We start from the raw sequence: 17,209 nt of genomic DNA on the forward strand, positions 1-17,209 counted from the left end.
GAGCAATATGCATTTAAAGCAGTAAATATAGGAGGAATAATATCAAAGTCATTTAAATGTGCCAAACTTCCTGCTGCCAGCTGGTGGCGCTATGACTATAACTGAATATTGTCATGGTGATGTCTTCAAGCCAGGACTTTGATCAAACATATGAAGTTTGGTGCAGATTGAACATGATATGTTTGAGTTAGTGTAAAACATGACATATCCTGTTGCCAACAGGTGGCGCTATGATTATAACTGTATATTGGCCTTTAGATGTCTTCAGGCCAGGACTGTTACCAAACATGTGAAGTCTAGTGCAGATTGGACATTGTATGGCTGAGTTACAAAAACTTCCTTCTCTATGGCGAAACATCGAACTTTGTCAGGCTGCCAAGGACACACCCTTTAACGAAAACTCAAGATCTTCTCAATGTCACAAAGATCTTAATGTCACAAAGAGCTTTAGATTACACTGACCAAATTTGGTGTTGATCTAGAAAGACTCCAGGAAGAGTTCATTTAAATACAACGCCTGAAATGGCAAAAACGGCACAAAACTTGCAGAGAAAATTCGAAATATCAGACTTGATATATGACAGTGTTTCCTATATGCAGACTTTTTTGTAGGTATTGGTATGTTACATGTGTCTACCGAACTTCGTACATGTATGTGAAACATAGCTAGAGGGGCACTTCATTGAAATTTTATAGGTGGAGCTGTTGAGCCATTTTGCCACACCCACTTCTGAAACCCATATCAGATGTAAATTTTTGCCACTTCTGTGGCATGTGCAAAGATTCATGAGTTTTCGAGCTAGTTTTAGGCCCTCAAAAATGTGGTTCATTTTGGAGAAAAAGAAGAAGAAACTGAACAATTCCAATAGGGTCCTCGCACCATCTGTGCTTGGGCCCTAACAAGAAAAAAATACTGTCTTATTGTTATAGACAAAATTACAGATTTTTTTTTAAATATATTTTTTTAACAATATCACACACCCTTAGGCACAGAAAATATCATTATCTTGGTATCAAAACAATATAAGTCAATGGAAAGTCCCTGCCAAAAAAAAAAAACGTGAGTGTGCCAGCTGTACAAAAAAGCGAAGCAAAGGTGAAACGGAGGGAGAGAGCACAAGATGGCAGCGTCTCTGTGAATTAGAGGATAGGAGCAGTCAGGTATAGCAGCTGGAACAGTGTTACATAACACAAATACAGCTCACCTTATCTCAAATAAGTATGAGCTTCATCATCAATATCAGCTTTAAAAAAAAAACACTACGTTTAAATGTGCAACTACTAACTGAAGATACACAGACTGTATAGAGCCTGGTTAATGCTGCTTTTATACAAACTAATATTCTACTGGGCGGCAAGGTATATGATGAGTATTTGATTATACACACACCTAGATGACAAAACGACGATTGCTGTTATTCTGAACAAAGGGTGTTAATTATACTGGACTCCTTGAGTCTGGTTCAGTGTCCTCTGCAGTGCTGAGATGGACTCTGACTGTGTGGGCTGAGCTAGTTTTCCTCTACTAAACATTCACAAGCTAGCACACCGTTTCAAGTCCAGAGGCTTTTTATGCTGTAAACAAACCAAGCAGTTTAAAATATTCTTTATAAACACCATAAAACTGCACTCCAGGCAAGGGGTCCTTTTGTGCAGTCTAGATACAATTCCCCAGTTACAGGGCTGGGATGTATTTTACAAATATTGTTCTTTTGTGTGGGACTGTTGATTGTATATAACGCAGTGCAGCACTCTGCAGTGCAGATTCAGAGTTAATACATTACCGAGAGTGTTACTGAGATTAGGAGCCTCTTATAGTCTGTGTGTAAAGCGATGTGTGTGTGTGTGTGTGTGCGTCTTGAGGAATGACCAGAGGAAAGTGCAGAGGCAGCAGATCTGGTCTGCAGCTCAGCACTCACCATCACCCCCCCATCAAAGCTCAACCCCACCCCTAGAGAGGGATTCTCCTACAGCTCCTCTCCTCCATTTAAATAATCGGCATGCTCATCCTAGGCAAATTTGAACAGTACAGGATAATGCTGAATGGTATGGGGCTGTTTCTCAGTTGGGCTAGGCCACCTAGTTCCAGTGAAGAAAATTGTCTTCATGCTTCAGCATACCAAGAAATTTCGGACAATGCTATGCTTCCAACTTTGTAGGAACAGTTTGGAGAAGGTGCTTTTCTGTTCCAGCATGACTTGCCCTAGTGCACAAAGCAAGGTCCATAAAAACATGGTTGGATGAGTTCGGCGTGAAAGAACCTGACTGGCCCACACAGAAGCCTGACCTCAACCCCATCAAACACCTTTGGGATGGGCTGGAACAGAGATTGCGAGCCAGTGCCCGGTTGCATAAAGCACCTTAAGTGTCATTTTCCCTTAAGATCGCCCTTAAGTTTCCCTTACACTTAAGGGCGTTGCATAAAATATCCCTTAAATGTTACTTAAGGGTTTCTTTAGGTGAAATGTCATAAACCCTTAGAATTTCTCTTAAGTATCCCTTAAAACTCATTAAGTGTTGCATAAAGCCCCTTAACTGTCATTTTCCTAAGGATAACATAAGGGTTGGAAAATGTCACCTTAAGTGTTACACAAAAGTCTTCTACAAGTCATGATCGGCCTCTTTATATGATAAACAGATTTTAATTTACGCATTTATTCACGTATAAACATTGATCAAATTACATACAGCACATAATTAGCTCAAGCCTTCTTATCCAACATCAGTGTCTGACCTCACAAATGCTTGATGAATGGGCAAAAATTCCCACAGAAACACTCCAAAATCTTGTGGAAATCCTTCCCACTAGAGTGGAAGCTGTTATAGCTGCAAAGGGGGGACTAACATAATGCCATGTATTTAGAAGAGAAGAATAATTTGTAGAAATATAATATCAGTTAAATATTTTCTTCGATAATAATTACATCCTATTATTATATAATTAAAAAGACATCTTCTCTTAAAGAGTATATTGCACATAGCCCCATGCTGAGATCAATAGGTGGTCTATGTAAGGCTGCATAAATTAAGTGCAGGGCTAATCTTATTTCCTAATTGCTCTTGACAGAGGCTGTGAAAATCCATCACAGTACAGACCACAGCACAAAAGACGTCACAGTAAACAGAGCAAAGCACAGCTCACGGTACAGTACAAAGAGAGGAAACAGTCCAGGCAATGAGCAATTGACAGAGCAGTGGAGCACAGAGAGGCGCAGGGGCGTCTGAATATGGGCAGGAGATCAAGTTATAAGTCAAAGAGAAAACATGCCTATCGTGCCTCTCTGTCTCACACTCCCTTTCTTCTAGAAGGAGATTGATGTGTATGGGAGTGGGTTTCTTATCAGAGGCATAAGGAGTCTGTCCTGCTGAAAAAACTGCAATGCAGATACACAGAGACTGAGAGAGAGAGACAAAGAGAGGGAGAGGCAAACTTAAACTCTGTCAGTAATCCCCTCAAATTCCAGTAATGCTCCATTCAGCTCAGCACCTTTTAGGATTCTTACATGCCCATGCACATACACATGTCTGGTTTGCTATCATGTTGGGGAGTTTTCATTGTTTTTATACTGGGCTAATGATATCATCTAACCCTAATCCTGGCTTTAAACCTTTCTACTTAAAAAAAAAACAACAAAAAAAACCATTTTCATTAAACACTATTTAGTGTGTTTATTACACTATTTTCATGGCAGAGACCACTGGCTTTTAGGTTTTATATTCCTATTCCTGTGGGGACTTTTTTTCCTAACAGTGCAAACAAAACCTAACCACACACACAGTCACCTTCAAAACACCGTTTCTTTCCACCATATCCAGTGACTCTTTCTTTCATCACTCTCTTTCTCCATTTAGTTTTATAGTCACTCTGAATCATCCTTCCCTCGATCTACAGTGGCACTTATGATTAAGACATGTTAATGCAGGGCAAAAAAAAGTGTCCTTGCCTCTAACCATTTTTAGTGCAGTTTCTGGACCTACACACTTTCTGAGAGTCACAATTTTACATATTAAACATTATCCCTGCTTCTTGCAAAATAAAAAATATAAATGTAAATCCAAAATGTACTATGATTTAGTATGTGACAGAGTTTTTATTTTATTGCAGATTGTTCCTTAATTAATACAAAATAGATTACAAAAAGACATGAACAATGACATCATCCTGCCACTGGTGAGGATTAATTCTTTTGTTTACCGGATATAGCGACACAAATATGAAATTAGCATATACACTGCCACCTGGTGTCGGATATGATTAAAATACCACACACTATCCTTTCTAAATTTCCTGCCCTGTAAGATTGCATTTTATTTCATAACTTTGATGAAAAGGGCCAGTAGAGAGAAATGACAATAGTAAATATAGATAGAGGAGGCCTGAGGAGTGTTGTAATACGGGGTGAATCGTAACACTATTAGTTAGCAACGAGCTGCAATCGTGAAATCACCATGACCACCATATCCTCCTAAAATGACACCATATTTACAGCACAAAAATAAATAAGTAAATAAATCTACAGGAGAAAGAGAGCAACCTATAATTTTACATCTGGACATAGTTTGATTGTTTGCATGAGCAGATTTTCTTGTTCAATTCGGCATAAATATCCACAGCTTTTCATCTAGCCTATGCGACGTACAAAACCAGAAATATCATGTGCAGACCGAGAGGGTTTAACACTTGTATTTCTGTATCTAGTTAACATCCACATACTGACTATTAATGTTATATATTATCATGTATTATTTAATGTAGTTATTATTGTTTAGTTTTATTTGCTGTTTTGATTTACAGTGTTTCCTATATGATGTTTAGAATTTTGTATTAAAATAGGTTTTTATAGGCCTATGTCTATGTATAAGTTGTTATATGTGATCCTGGACCACAAAACCAGTCATAAGTAGCACAGGTATATTTGTAGCAATAGCCAACAATATTTTGTATTGGTCAAAATGATCGATTTTTCTTTTATGCCAAAAATCATTGGTAAAGATCATGTTCCATGAATATATTTTGTAAATGTCCTACCGTAAATATATCAAAACTTAATTTTTATTACTAATATGCATTACTAAGTTCTTCATCAAGGCGATTTTCTCAATATTTAGATTTTTTTTTTGCACCCTCAGATTCGAGATTTTTTGGACCACTGGAGTTTTGTGGTCCAGGTTCACATATGTCTTGTTTTCTATGTTTTCTATAGCCTAGTGTTACAACTCATCCTAGTGCAGTGGCTTGTAACAACAACACTCTTTACACTTGACACTAATTTCTAGTTTATAGATAGTTTATACATTTTTAACTACTGTAATTGTAGCAGACAAAAATAACACTTCCAAAAACAAAACTCCTATTGTTATCTGGGTATTATTAATTTAACTCACCGAAGCTGCATAAGATGTAATATAAAACAAACAATTAACATACGATTCAAATGATTACGCCTTGTTTTTTGATGCCAGCTCAAATTAATAGCCACTTGAAATTCCCCCAACAAACGCAACGCGTTGGAATTCCCGATGAAACTAATGTAACAGACAATTAATTATGAGTGCAACGCATGCGCGCTCTGAGCCCTACGCATGCGCAGTCCCGCACGGTGTCTAGTTACGAGAGTGGCTTTGGGAATTCCCCAGGAAAACACCTACGCAGCCACACGGCCTTTTCTGCACAAACTGGCCAACAGCAAGCCGCTCACAAGGTGAGCAATTTGTAGTTTTATAATGCTCCGGACATGGAGGGAATCTGAGGCTTGTGCGACAGCGCTTGCCGCTGTTGTTTGGGAATTTGTCCAGAAGGAGCTCATCTTGTTCCCCTAAAAACATCAACAACCGTCAGACGGAATCCATCTGGATAGACGCGAAAACGGCGCAACAGATAGTTGTTTGTCAGGAAAGGCCGTTTCTCTTGTTACAGCTGACATCATTTAAACGGCGCATTCATATATAAATGGAGGGGACGCAAGAAATTCACGGTGAATCCCGGAGACAGAATGCACGGCCTGGACCGAGCTACGCTATGGAGAAAAGGGGCGCCGTGGACTCTGTCCCGGAGGACTGGTGTGACAGCGGGCTAGACTCCTTAAGCGGGGTCGGACTCGGTTTTGAGGTTGCCTACAGCACGTACACCGAGGCCGAACAGATGTGGACACCTGGTCGGTCTGACGTCCCTCCGTCGGACGAGTCCGACAACAGGAGTACCGTGGATTGTGTGTCGATTGGCGGCGGAGAGAGGCTCGACTCTGCCATAGGGGACTCGATTAATGAGGATGCGATGGTGGGGTGCCTCTCCGACGGGATCGGCACCATGATCCTGGGCGAGCCTGCAGGTTCAGACAGACTGGCGGTTTCAAACACTGAGGGTCGGCAGCGAAGGGAAGAGCTCTTCAACACGCGCAACTTTCTGTCAGAGGACGGTGACACGTAAGTCTTTGTAGTTTTCTATTACCTGTAAGTTACATTTGAACAGTTTGGAAGGCTATTAGATTTAGGCTGTAAACATTTCCTCTTGTCTCTCAGGGTACTTCATTTGGCGCTAATTCATGAGCAGTGGGGTGTTGTTCAGTGCCTGCTTGAAGAAATTGTGGTGGACAACACCTGGATTTCTTACCTGGACATCCAAAATGACCTGGGTCAGGTAAATGTACAACAGTGTTGCCAGATCCCTCTAGAAAAATAAACAACCTGCTCTAACAAGCCAGCACCTGTGGATCAAGAAGAATTGCTTTACTTCCAGTGATTTATTTTTTGCATAAAACATTACATATTAAACGAACCAATACATTTCATCGTGCTGTTGAAGTCACCATAAAAGCAAACTTTACAATACTTATTTTTATGGAATATTACAGTGTTTATCATAAAGGATTTATGCATTCCTGTAATTGTTTTTTTAATAATATTTTTTTTAATAATTAAAATTCTTTCATGTACAACTCAAATTTTCTCATGCCTATACAGCTATAGGGAAACAGAAACCAAGACCTAGCAAGCCCTAATACACAGTTCTACTTTGGAAATGCAAACTGTAGCTGACTAAACAAACAAGCCCTGAGTGGCAACACTAGTGGCAACCTATCTCTAACTTTTTCCACCCTCCCTCCTTCTTTGCTCAGACCGCTCTACATTTAGCAGTCATCGTAGACCGGAGTGAGTGTGTTCGGGCACTGTTGTGGACTGGAGCCAGTGCGGAGATCCAAGAGAGGGGTGGAAACACACCTTTACACCTGGCTGTCAGAGAGCTTCGCACAGAGTGTGTGAGAGAGCTGACCACCTGCTCACGGACCCCACCGGTGCACCTGAACACCACCAATTATGCAGGTACAAACTCAAGCAAATGTATTTCACTATAAATAATGCCATTATTTTTTATATATCTATGTTTTGCATCCTGTCCCGTTCTCTGTCCGTCTGTCTCTTTTAAGGTGTGAGTGCACTGCACCTGGCTGTACATAGGGGCAATTGTGAGATCATCAAAATGCTGTTGGAGGCAGGAGCAGATGTAAATCAACGGGTGAGAAGTTAGCTTTTGATTTAAATAAGGGTTATAGCAGCTAACTAAAACTGAAACTAAAATGAAAACCAGTAAAAACGTTTTTGTTACTTTGAAAAAAACATTAATTGAATTAAAGTATTAAAAACATACTTTATTTAATCTAGTTGCCAAGGCAACATTTCTCATTTTAATTGAGCTTAAATTGATGTACTCAAATAACTTAAAGTAAAAAAAAAAAAAAGATACACATAAAAAACGACAAAAGAATAAATTACTAAAATTTTAACTAAAATTAAAAACAAAATCTAAGAATAAAAACAGATTCAAAATGTTAATAAAAAAAATATAATAATACCTCAATGACACTAAAAAAAACCTCTCCAATTTAAATATACAACCATATTTTTATGAAAGAACATAGGGTTCCTCTGGAGTTGTATTATAATTAATTTGAGTGTTCAAAATTTCTTACTGATTTTTTTTTAATCACTAACTCTTTTGTAGGATTTGGGGTCAGGTCGGTCTCCATTGCACTGGGCGGTGGAAAGTCAGAGGTCAGAGGTAGTGGAGTTATTATTGAGCACTGGCGCATTGGTGAATCAGCGCTCATATGCAGGCCACACCCCATTCTATTGTGCCCTTTACCGACCCAACAAAGAGGTGCAGGCCCTACTTGGTACCCATGGGGCCACATACACACAGGACGATGAAGAAGAGGAGGAGTACCGTGTGAGTCCAGAGAGTGAGGAGGTTAGAGCCAAATCCACACACACATTGACTAAAAGAATGCTTAATGGCCTGCTTCTGTACTTATCATTTCTCTGTCACAGGAGGAGTTTGATGATGTCCTCATAAATGGACAGCGAGTGCTGTAGCTGCAAAACATGGACACTACTCTGCCATTAGACCCTTTGAACTCAAGCTGAACGACTGTGGTGTCTGATTGTATTTGGTGGAGGCTATTGTGTGTGTCTGTGTGTATTTTGTTTTAAGGTACAGTATGATGTCAGTATGCTGGTTTTGGTTCAGGCTGATGGGAGTGTGTAGCTAGATTCTGTTACTCGTGGAGGATCTAAGTTATTTAAGCCTGACATCACGCAAAGCCTTTTAAAGCTATAACAATGGAGGCAGCTTTTCATTTAGTAAAACCTCTCATTGGCTCATCTCATTTATGTTATAATATAGTGATAGTTCACCTAAAGATGAATATGCTATCTTACCCTAATGGTGGTTCAAGGCTGTATGACTTTTTCTTCTGAGGAATAAAAAGAACATGTCTTAAAAAGTGTGAAAAAAAGTGTTTTATGTGCACACATTCAAATTAGTGGAGTCCAATGTTGTTTAGGCAATATATCATACCTTTAGGTAAAATTTCTTCCACAGAAGAAACAAAGTCATTTAGTTTTCGAATGACAAGGGTGAGTAAATGATCTTAATTTTGGGTGAATTATCTCTTTAAGAACCAAATTCCCTAGAAGATAACAAACAATGTACATTGTGATTTCCACTAGTGAATAGATTAATTATTTCCACAATAGTGGCTTTCTTTCTTTTTTTTTAATTAAATTATTAGCCAGATTTAGCTGAAGAAAAGCTGAATGGTTTTTAATAAACTTGTTGACTTACTATTACTGCTACACACCAACTATTGGCTGTTTATTGAGTGGTGTGTCACCGGTTTCATGGTGACCTCAATGTTTTTTTTTTGCGTTTACAGTAGATGTTTTTCTTTTCCTATAATGGGTCTTGGGGTGAATATGATAGACAGGTGGATATACAGTCGGTCAGACAGAGATAAAAAGTGTTTAGAACGCGGACTCAAAAAATGGATGAAATTACAGACAGCACAGAATACTACAATACGAATGGCAACTCAAACCATTGAATTGGATGCAAAGAAATAGAATTAGAGGTACATTTTTGATTTAGGGACACTCATACTTCAGACTCAATAGATTAATTATTTCCACAATAGTGGCTTTCTTTCTTTTTTTAAAATTAAATTATTAGCCAGATTTAGCTGAAGAAAAGTTGAATGGTTTTTAATAAACTTGTTGACTTACTATTACTGCTACACACCAACTATTGGCTGTTTATTGAGTGGTGTGTCACCGGTTTCATGGTGACCTCAATGTTTTTTTTTTGCGTTTACAGTAGATGTTTTTCTTTTCCTATAATGGGTCTTGGGGTGAATATGATAGACAGGTGGATATACAGTCGGTCAGACAGAGATAAAAAGTGTTTAGAACGTGGACTCAAAAAATGGATGAAATTACAGACAGCACAGAATACTACAATACGAATGGCAACTCAAACCATTGAATTGGATGCAAAGAAATAGAATTAGAGGTACATTTTTGATTTAGGGACACTCATACTTCAGACTCAACAAACCGCTTACGGTCACACCAGCATATTATTTGAACTGTGAAGCATCTAACAAACATTCCAAATTATACTAAAACATAAAATACTTTCAAAACATACATTTTTTTTTTTTAAATATAATATAAAATGATATGTAAATTATAATAGAAAACAGATCTGATTTAACTGGTTCTGTCTGACATTTTTGTTTTGAATTGTTATGAAAGTGGAGATTGATCTCTATTCACTCATGTGGGGGCATTATGGTTGTGGACATTTACAATCACTTATTTATAGGCCCATTTCAAATGTTCAGTTTGTTGGGGTGAACAAGAATATTTTTTTTTCTGTGATGATGATGATTGGTTCCCTCTGTTGTAATATTGAGACTACTTTGGAAGTCAGGGCTCCTGATCTACTTGTACTTGTCCTCTGTGAGTTGACTGTACTGTTGAGCAGAGTAAGATTGTCCTGTTTTAAATGACAAGGTTCATGGTTCATCCGTTGAGAATTTATCTTTGGTTTGACCTTATGCTTAAGGAAATGAAGCCACAGTAACAGCTTGGGGTAGATGTAAGACAAGAAAGAGAGAGGAAGGAGCAACATTTAGGGATTAATAAAACAAGTGTAGCCATGTCTTAAAAGTTAAGAGGTACAGTTATTTGAAGGGGAAGCTGGATTTGCATTTGAATGTTTCTAATCCATGTAAAAAGAAACAAGAGTGACAGATCGTTCCTCTTATCTGTACATATTTCTGTTTACTTGGTGATGGGTGAAATGACTGAAAAGCTCTTAGAAACCATTCAAATGAACAATAAACAATAATGACAAGAAGGCTTATTTTATTTACATGCTCATAATCACACAAATACACACTTTTCTCATGATGTAGCTGCATCTTCTGTCTTATCTAAACCCAAAGATTGCAGAATGTGTATTAGGTTTTGACATGACATCATAAAAAAAAGATAATTTAAAGAGATTGTCTTGACTGGATTAGCCTGCTTTGTTATATTTAAACATATTTACTGCCACTTTTTTTTTTTTTGGAATCTCACAAAAATGGTTAAAAAAATGTCCCATTTTAACACCCATTTCCATTCTATTTAAATGATGATTCTCATTTCTAGCACTATATTTAATGGTTGATATGAAATTAAATCAAGGCTGTGAGGATTGTAAGCACAGTGTCTTCATTATTTTAATTACTAATTGATTTTAAAAGGCAGTATCAGTAATTGTCATGTAAGAATGAGAGGATGTATTTTGAATTACATTAATAAGATTTGGGGGGTAAAATGAGCCTAATTCTGCTGAAAATACTAATAGTCACAATGCAAAGAATCCTAACAGTAGACTTTTTCTTTATGTAAAATAATATATATTTTTTTCTTTCTTGCATGGCAAAATGTGACCTTGAAATGTCTTTGAGTCTTCAATTCAATATGATTCTTTAAATTTTGCCTGTTTGACTGTTCACCCTTCCAAGATTCTGTCTGAAAGAGCTCAGGGTCAAAGCTCAGCTCAGAACCTATTAGTGGTATGTTCGGTGGTTCTTCTCCAGCATGCACAGAGTTACAGACGATCCAACGCCAAACCCAGCATACAGTGCTTCTGAGAACTTGGCTTTAAATCTGTGGATGAGCTCCATTGTCTCAGACACAGAGTAAAAAGATGCAGATCCTCCGGCGTAATCTAGGTACACACCGATCCGTGAGGCACGAGCTGCACCCAGCAGATCTTTATCCATCTTATTGTGCCAGGCAGAGTATCCTGAGTCTGAGCATAGGAGGCTCCAAGATTTATCATTGTATCCCAGAAGGCTGTTTGAGTTCTTACCTTTGCGGCTAATGCTCTTGTATGCAACTCCAATGGAAAATTCACCATTCCACTCCACCTCCCAGTAATGCCGCATCCCGCTGAGTGGCTCCTTGCACAGGATCTGGCAAAACCCATCAAACCGCTCCAGGTGATCTGGGTAGAACTGGGTTGTTCTTTTCCGGATCACCCGGTGATTCCCGTCTGAAAGGACCAGCTCTTTATAGGCAGTGTTGAGATCAAAAGTAAGTTTAGAAGAATCTGTTAAATGAAATTGTTGAGAAAAGAGGTTCATTCAGCATTTAGAAGAAACAAAAAGGGGATATGTTATCATCTGTAAAGTGAATTAGATGAATTAATGGTGTGGAATTGTCTATACACTCACATTTGAGGAAGTCCAGTCTTGTTTTAGGCTCTGGCAAATCAGTTCTTATCGGAGCTGAAAATATGGTATACAGAGTTGTTCTGTAACATACTTTATTCTACATAAAGTGAAATAAAGTGTAGATGAAACCTCAGGAAGTCCTCTCACCATTCAAATGTCCTCCAGATCTCGGAATCAGGATATAGACAGAGATGTCACTCACTAAGATGAAACAGTTATGAATATCATGCAAATGCATAAATGAATAGTAGATAAAATATAGCTTTATATGCTCTACTGATCAAAAGATTGGGGTCAGTAGGATTTGTTTTAAATAATACATTTAGTTTTATTCAGAATGGTTGCATTAAATTGTTTAACAACACACCAATTATTCAACTGTCGAAACGTCTTTTTAAAAAGAAAAATTAAAATAGACAAAAACTCCATAAAACAGTTGTGAAAGTTGTGAAAATAACATGATCTAGGACCTTTATACAGCGCATGTCATTGTAAAAACTGTAAGTTTATCCCTTACATAGCATCTAACCTGATTAAGGTCTATTCACCAAAGAAAAAAGGTACCCGTTTCCACAAAAATATTAAGCAACACAACTATTTTCGACATTGACTAATAAACTAAGAAATGTTTCGTGAGCTAGTATATTAAAATGTTTTCTGAAGGATCGTGTGATACTTAAGACTGGAGTAATGGCTGCTGAAAATTCAGCTGTCATTACAGGAATAAATGACATTTTAAAATATATTCAAATCGAAAACAAGCTTATAAAAATTGTAATGAATTTTCACAATATTACTGTTTTTATTGTTTTTGCGATCAAATAAACACAGCTCTTGTAAGCAAAAGATACGTCTTTCAAAAACATTTGAAAGATCTTACCGACCCAAACTTCTGAACGGTAGTGTATATGACCCTCTCTGCATCTGCATTTACATCCATAATTTGGGGTGCAGAGCTGATTATATCTTTTTTATGTCTGTGTGTCTGATGCAGAGCAATCTCTTCCATCTACATTATTTTGACCATTTTAGACATAGATATAATAAAGCCAAAACAGAGGTAAATGTCTGTTTCACAGTCTCGCAGTGGTTAAATGTTATAGTCTTCATGATTACCTCGTTTGGAGATGTTTCCCAGCTCTTTTTTGCAGATGTTGTCCAGGTGTTCTTTCATGTCAGAGACGGTCTTGGTGATTTCACTAAAGGAAAACTCTGGGTTTATCAGCACTTTGGGCACCATGGGCTCTGGTGCAACAGATAGTGTAGGAAAATTCTGCACAAGAAATGAAGGCACTTAACAAAATCGGTTCTGACAAGGGACTTGACTGATCCAGTCAGGCAAGTACACTTTCTGAATGACCGAAATCCAGTTAAATATGAGTGGCTGTTTGATTTTATTTACCTGTAGGAAGTGAATGTTGTCCTCTGTATCAAGTATTTGACGTAGTTCAGCATCTCTCTTCTGAAGCTCCATGATCTCTTGTTCAAGTCTCTCTACGTAACCCTGTGCCTGTCAGTACATCAAAGCAATCACAGTCAGAGGGCAGGGACCAGCAACTGTAGTCAGGACTTTTCTTCATCTCAACACTTGCATAAAGCTTCATCAAAGCGTGGCTCGGTTTTTTACAGTATGTATGAGCTGTAGAATTATACAGTTTCATATAGACTAACAAACATTAAGTTAAACATTAGCAAAAAGTTTTCTCACCACAGTTCCCCAGTAAGGGGCAGGGGATTTTAATCAGCACTTCCTCTCCTTGGGAATCAAACCCATGATGTTGGTGTCACTAGTGCCACGCTCTACAATTAAAGCTACAGGAAGCAATCTAACCCCTCCGAATCTAATGTGCATGTACCTGAGCCATGGAGGCCTGTAGGTTGGCCTGTATGAGTTGGCTTATCTCAGCATGCCAGCGCTCTACCGCCTGTAACATCTCGCTGAAGATTTTATCACTGTCAGTCTGAGCCCGCTGTGCATTTCCCTGCAGAGAAGGTGCAACAGTCAACAACAGCATGCATCCACACTGCAAGGGGGCAGCACAGAGCACTGCATCAAAGTCAGATGCCTTTGAGAGAATGGGATAACTGGGACATTTTTAAGTTGTACTAAGTACATGTTAGTAAACAACATATTATATATACTGTTTCTGACTTTGACAAATAGTATCTTAGATGTTTGATTACTTGAATTTGTATGACAGCAATCCTACTGCTTTCTTTCTTTCTTTCTTTCTTTCTTTCTTTCTTTCCCCATTCCATTTCATGGGCAATAAATGACCGATAATAACATATCTAATATCTCAAAGTATCTCTTTGAACTGTTAGGGTTTATGTTCTGATTATGTCTGAAAATGAAGATGTATAGTTATAATGACACTTAAATTACATAAAAGTGAGAAATGTTTTGTCCCAAAGCTTCTTTAGGACTCTCCTGATCGGACCAACCTTGAGAACATCCACATTGTGTCTGAGTTCTTGAAGTTCTTTCATCCGATCCTGGATAATGTGCTGAACCTCTGTCTGAGTCACCACCAAGACTTTCTATAATCACATACAAACAGTACATGCAAAAAAAGAAAAGAAAAGAAAAAAAACTATCAGTTAGTTAGGTATGTATCATTGTTTTCTTTTGGCAATGTGTGATATTCATGTACCCATATACACACCACCATTCAGGTTTCGGATGACTTTTTAAAAAAGAAAATAATGCTCTTATTAATTACATTTTAAAATATATTCAAATAGAAAACCATTATTTAAAAATTTATTATTTCACTATATTACTGTTTTTACTGTATTTGTGATCAAAAAATGCAGATTTGGTGCAGATGATTCTTACAATATAATCTTTTGTTAAAGTGTTCAAACCTCTGTCCACAGAGTATATGGCACAATGCATAGGGCTAGTTATCAGCTGACTCTTTACTCTGGAATAGTCAAAGCACTGAAGATTTATCTGTAAAAAGTGGTAACTACAATACTAAACCACTGTTTTAGCCAATGAAAACTGCCATTTAAATATGAATTAACCATAAAAATATGAATTAATGAATAAACCAGTTGTGACAACTTTCTCTGACTTGATGTTTATAAAAAATATCATTATTTTGAGAACACAGTTCAACCTTCAATCTTCCTTAGGTGACTACAAAATTATGACTTTGAAATCACAAACATTATTCAAATTTTTATTATTCTAGTTTCTGAAGTAGATGTTTGAAACCACAATACAAAACCACTGGTAGAAAAAACACATTTCAGTACTTGGACTTACAGTTTCTCAGATATGACCCCTGTGACAGCTTGCCCCGATCTATTCACAACAATTCTAATCTTATGTCTCACCTGTTTCTCTGTGCGTTCATCATCTGCGCTGACTATGTTGTGGCTGCGATGTTCTCTTACTGTACACAGCACACAGATGCACATCTGGTCTGAGCGGCAGAAAAGCTCTAAGCCTTTTTCATGCTGTGGGCAGATCTTCCGATCCAGGTGTCCCGTCTCATCCACCAGTTTGTGTCGTTTAAATGTGGCCGATTCGTAATGAGGCTTGATGTGAGTCTCACAGTAATAAGCCAGACACATCAGACATGACTTCACCGCTCTGTTCCGCCGACCAGTACAGAAATCACACAGCGCATCACGCTTGAAGTATGGAAACGGGTTGAGCTCACGAGGGGGCGGCCGAGGCTCCGGGTTCCCTACGTGGGGCACGTTGCGTCTGAGTATGGGCCGAGGAGTGAAGGTCGTCTGGCACTGCGGACAACTGTACACACCGAGGTGGTCAGAATGGTCCCAGTAGATCTTAATGCACTCCAGGCAGAAGGTGTCTCCACACGGGATGGTGACAGGGTCTCGCTGGATGTCTGTGCAAAGGGGGCAGGTGTAGTCGAGGTAGTCAGATTCTGCCATTTTCTAAAACAAAGATGTGAGAAAGAAAGGTGAATTGAAAGAGCAGCTGAAGCAGGAACACACCCGTATTTATAGATCAGAAAGAAGGCTGGAGGAAGGGACCACAATAGTTTACATAGATGAGGGATTGTAAGGCACATGTAACTTGCATTTCTATTCCAGAAAAAAATCATTCAGAACACAATTTCAGCATTATAGCAAATGTTAAAGCAAGTTTAACGGGACTGTTCACCCAAAAAAGAAAATTCTGTTCTCATGTCGTTCCAAACTGGTATGAATGATGTTGAAAACAACATTGGACCCCACTGACTTTCATGGACAATACATTTGTCCAAAGTATCTTCTTTTATGCTTCATAGAGGAAACAAAGTTATACAAGTTTTGACTAATTTTCATATTTGGGTGAACTATTCCTGTAAGGTAACAATTCTAACAAATGAAAGTGAACAGCCAAGGCACTCTCTCTATTTCTGCATATGAACTGCAGTGAAATTTGAAACTGTTGTGTCTGTAAATATGGAAACTTGTTAGAATAAATTTGTCTAGTCAGTGCTTGCCTTCTGTAAGTAAACTACAGTGACGTGACAGCTCAGTGTGTACTGTAAACACTCAGCATAGTATTATGCAGGTAAAGCATAAACAATTAAATGCTGGATATGAAGAATTTCAAGGTCAAACTGACTGGTGACATGAAGGGAAACTCACTACAGCATTCTTTGGATCGTATACGTATATGTATATTTCTTCCATTACCTGGCCATTTTTCTGGCACCCAATGAATCTGTTTACACAGATGGTACTAAAACGATTATTGTTATTTTATTTTGGGTAGTTTTCCACAGTTTTTGTCTCATTTTAGGTGGTTTTTTTTTACATTTATTATTCTTGTTTAGTTTGAGAAATGTTATCATCATAGTTTTAGTATTCACCTTATTTTTCAATATAGAAGCTATTTCCTGTGAATGTGCGATTCATTAGCTGCTATACTGTAGATAGGTAAAGAGAAAAATTAGAAAGTGTGGTAAATAGCAAAATTATTTGTGATTATGATTACGATTATGAATAAAATATACTATAAATACTGGTTGGTTTGCAACATCACACAGCATAATGCCCTTGCTCTTACATTACATTACATTATGTTAAAAATACAGTGAATATTGAATACTGAATATGAATATTCCCAATGGTGTCTTTGCAGGCCCAGGGAGGGAACGGTAAAGGATGCTGAG

General features: G+C 38.0%; 2 protein-coding genes across 2 annotated transcripts; one reads left to right on the top strand and one right to left on the bottom strand.

Annotated features, from left to right (window-relative positions):
• The first annotated feature begins 5,475 nt into the window (after positions 1–5,475).
• Positions 5,476–9,050, top strand: LOC107746369 (NF-kappa-B inhibitor alpha-like). Its single transcript, XM_016560541.1, has 6 exons — positions 5,476–6,423; positions 6,520–6,637; positions 7,116–7,320; positions 7,425–7,513; positions 8,000–8,245; positions 8,326–9,050. Exons 1-6 carry the CDS (start codon positions 5,951–5,953, stop codon positions 8,368–8,370), a joined length of 1,176 nt encoding a protein of 391 aa, XP_016416027.1. The 5' UTR covers positions 5,476–5,950; the 3' UTR covers positions 8,371–9,050.
• Positions 9,051–11,248: 2,198 nt separating this feature from the next.
• Positions 11,249–15,977, bottom strand: ftr84 (finTRIM family, member 84). Its single transcript, XM_016560649.1, has 8 exons — positions 15,411–15,977; positions 14,511–14,606; positions 13,922–14,047; positions 13,468–13,575; positions 13,182–13,338; positions 12,213–12,266; positions 12,066–12,119; positions 11,249–11,941 (listed from the first exon to the last, which is right to left on the bottom strand). The coding sequence occupies exons 1-8, from the start codon at positions 15,975–15,977 to the stop codon at positions 11,397–11,399; spliced, it is 1,707 nt and encodes a 568-aa protein (XP_016416135.1). The 3' UTR covers positions 11,249–11,396.
• Positions 15,978–17,209: the final 1,232 nt, after the last annotated feature.

This window comes from Sinocyclocheilus rhinocerous, unplaced genomic scaffold (assembly GCF_001515625.1).
Source record: "Sinocyclocheilus rhinocerous isolate Xijiao unplaced genomic scaffold, SAMN03320098_v1.1 scaffold77, whole genome shotgun sequence".
In the NCBI taxonomy this organism is placed as follows: Eukaryota; Metazoa; Chordata; class Actinopteri; order Cypriniformes; family Cyprinidae; genus Sinocyclocheilus; species Sinocyclocheilus rhinocerous.

What these genes read in the sequence shown, in the direction of transcription:
- LOC107746369 (XM_016560541.1), top strand. Translation starts at nt 5,951, where the DNA reads ATGGAGGGGACGCAAGAAATTCACGGTGAATCCCGGAGACAGAATGCA. An exon ending in CTGTCAGAGGACGGTGACAC is followed by an intron (nt 6,424 to 6,519) that starts GTAAGTCTTTGT and finishes CTTGTCTCTCAG; the next exon opens with GGTACTTCATTTGGCGCTAA. An exon ending in GAGCAGATGTAAATCAACGG is followed by an intron (nt 7,514 to 7,999) that starts GTGAGAAGTTAG and finishes ACTCTTTTGTAG; the next exon opens with GATTTGGGGTCAGGTCGGTC.
- ftr84 (XM_016560649.1), bottom strand. Translation starts at nt 15,977, where the DNA reads ATGGCAGAATCTGACTACCTCGACTACACCTGCCCCCTTTGCACAGAC. An exon ending in ACAACATTCACTTCCTACAG is followed by an intron (nt 13,339 to 13,467) that starts GTAAATAAAATC and finishes TTTCTTGTGCAG; the next exon opens with AATTTTCCTACACTATCTGT. An exon ending in ATCTGGAGGACATTTGAATG is followed by an intron (nt 12,120 to 12,212) that starts GTGAGAGGACTT and finishes CCATATTTTCAG; the next exon opens with CTCCGATAAGAACTGATTTG.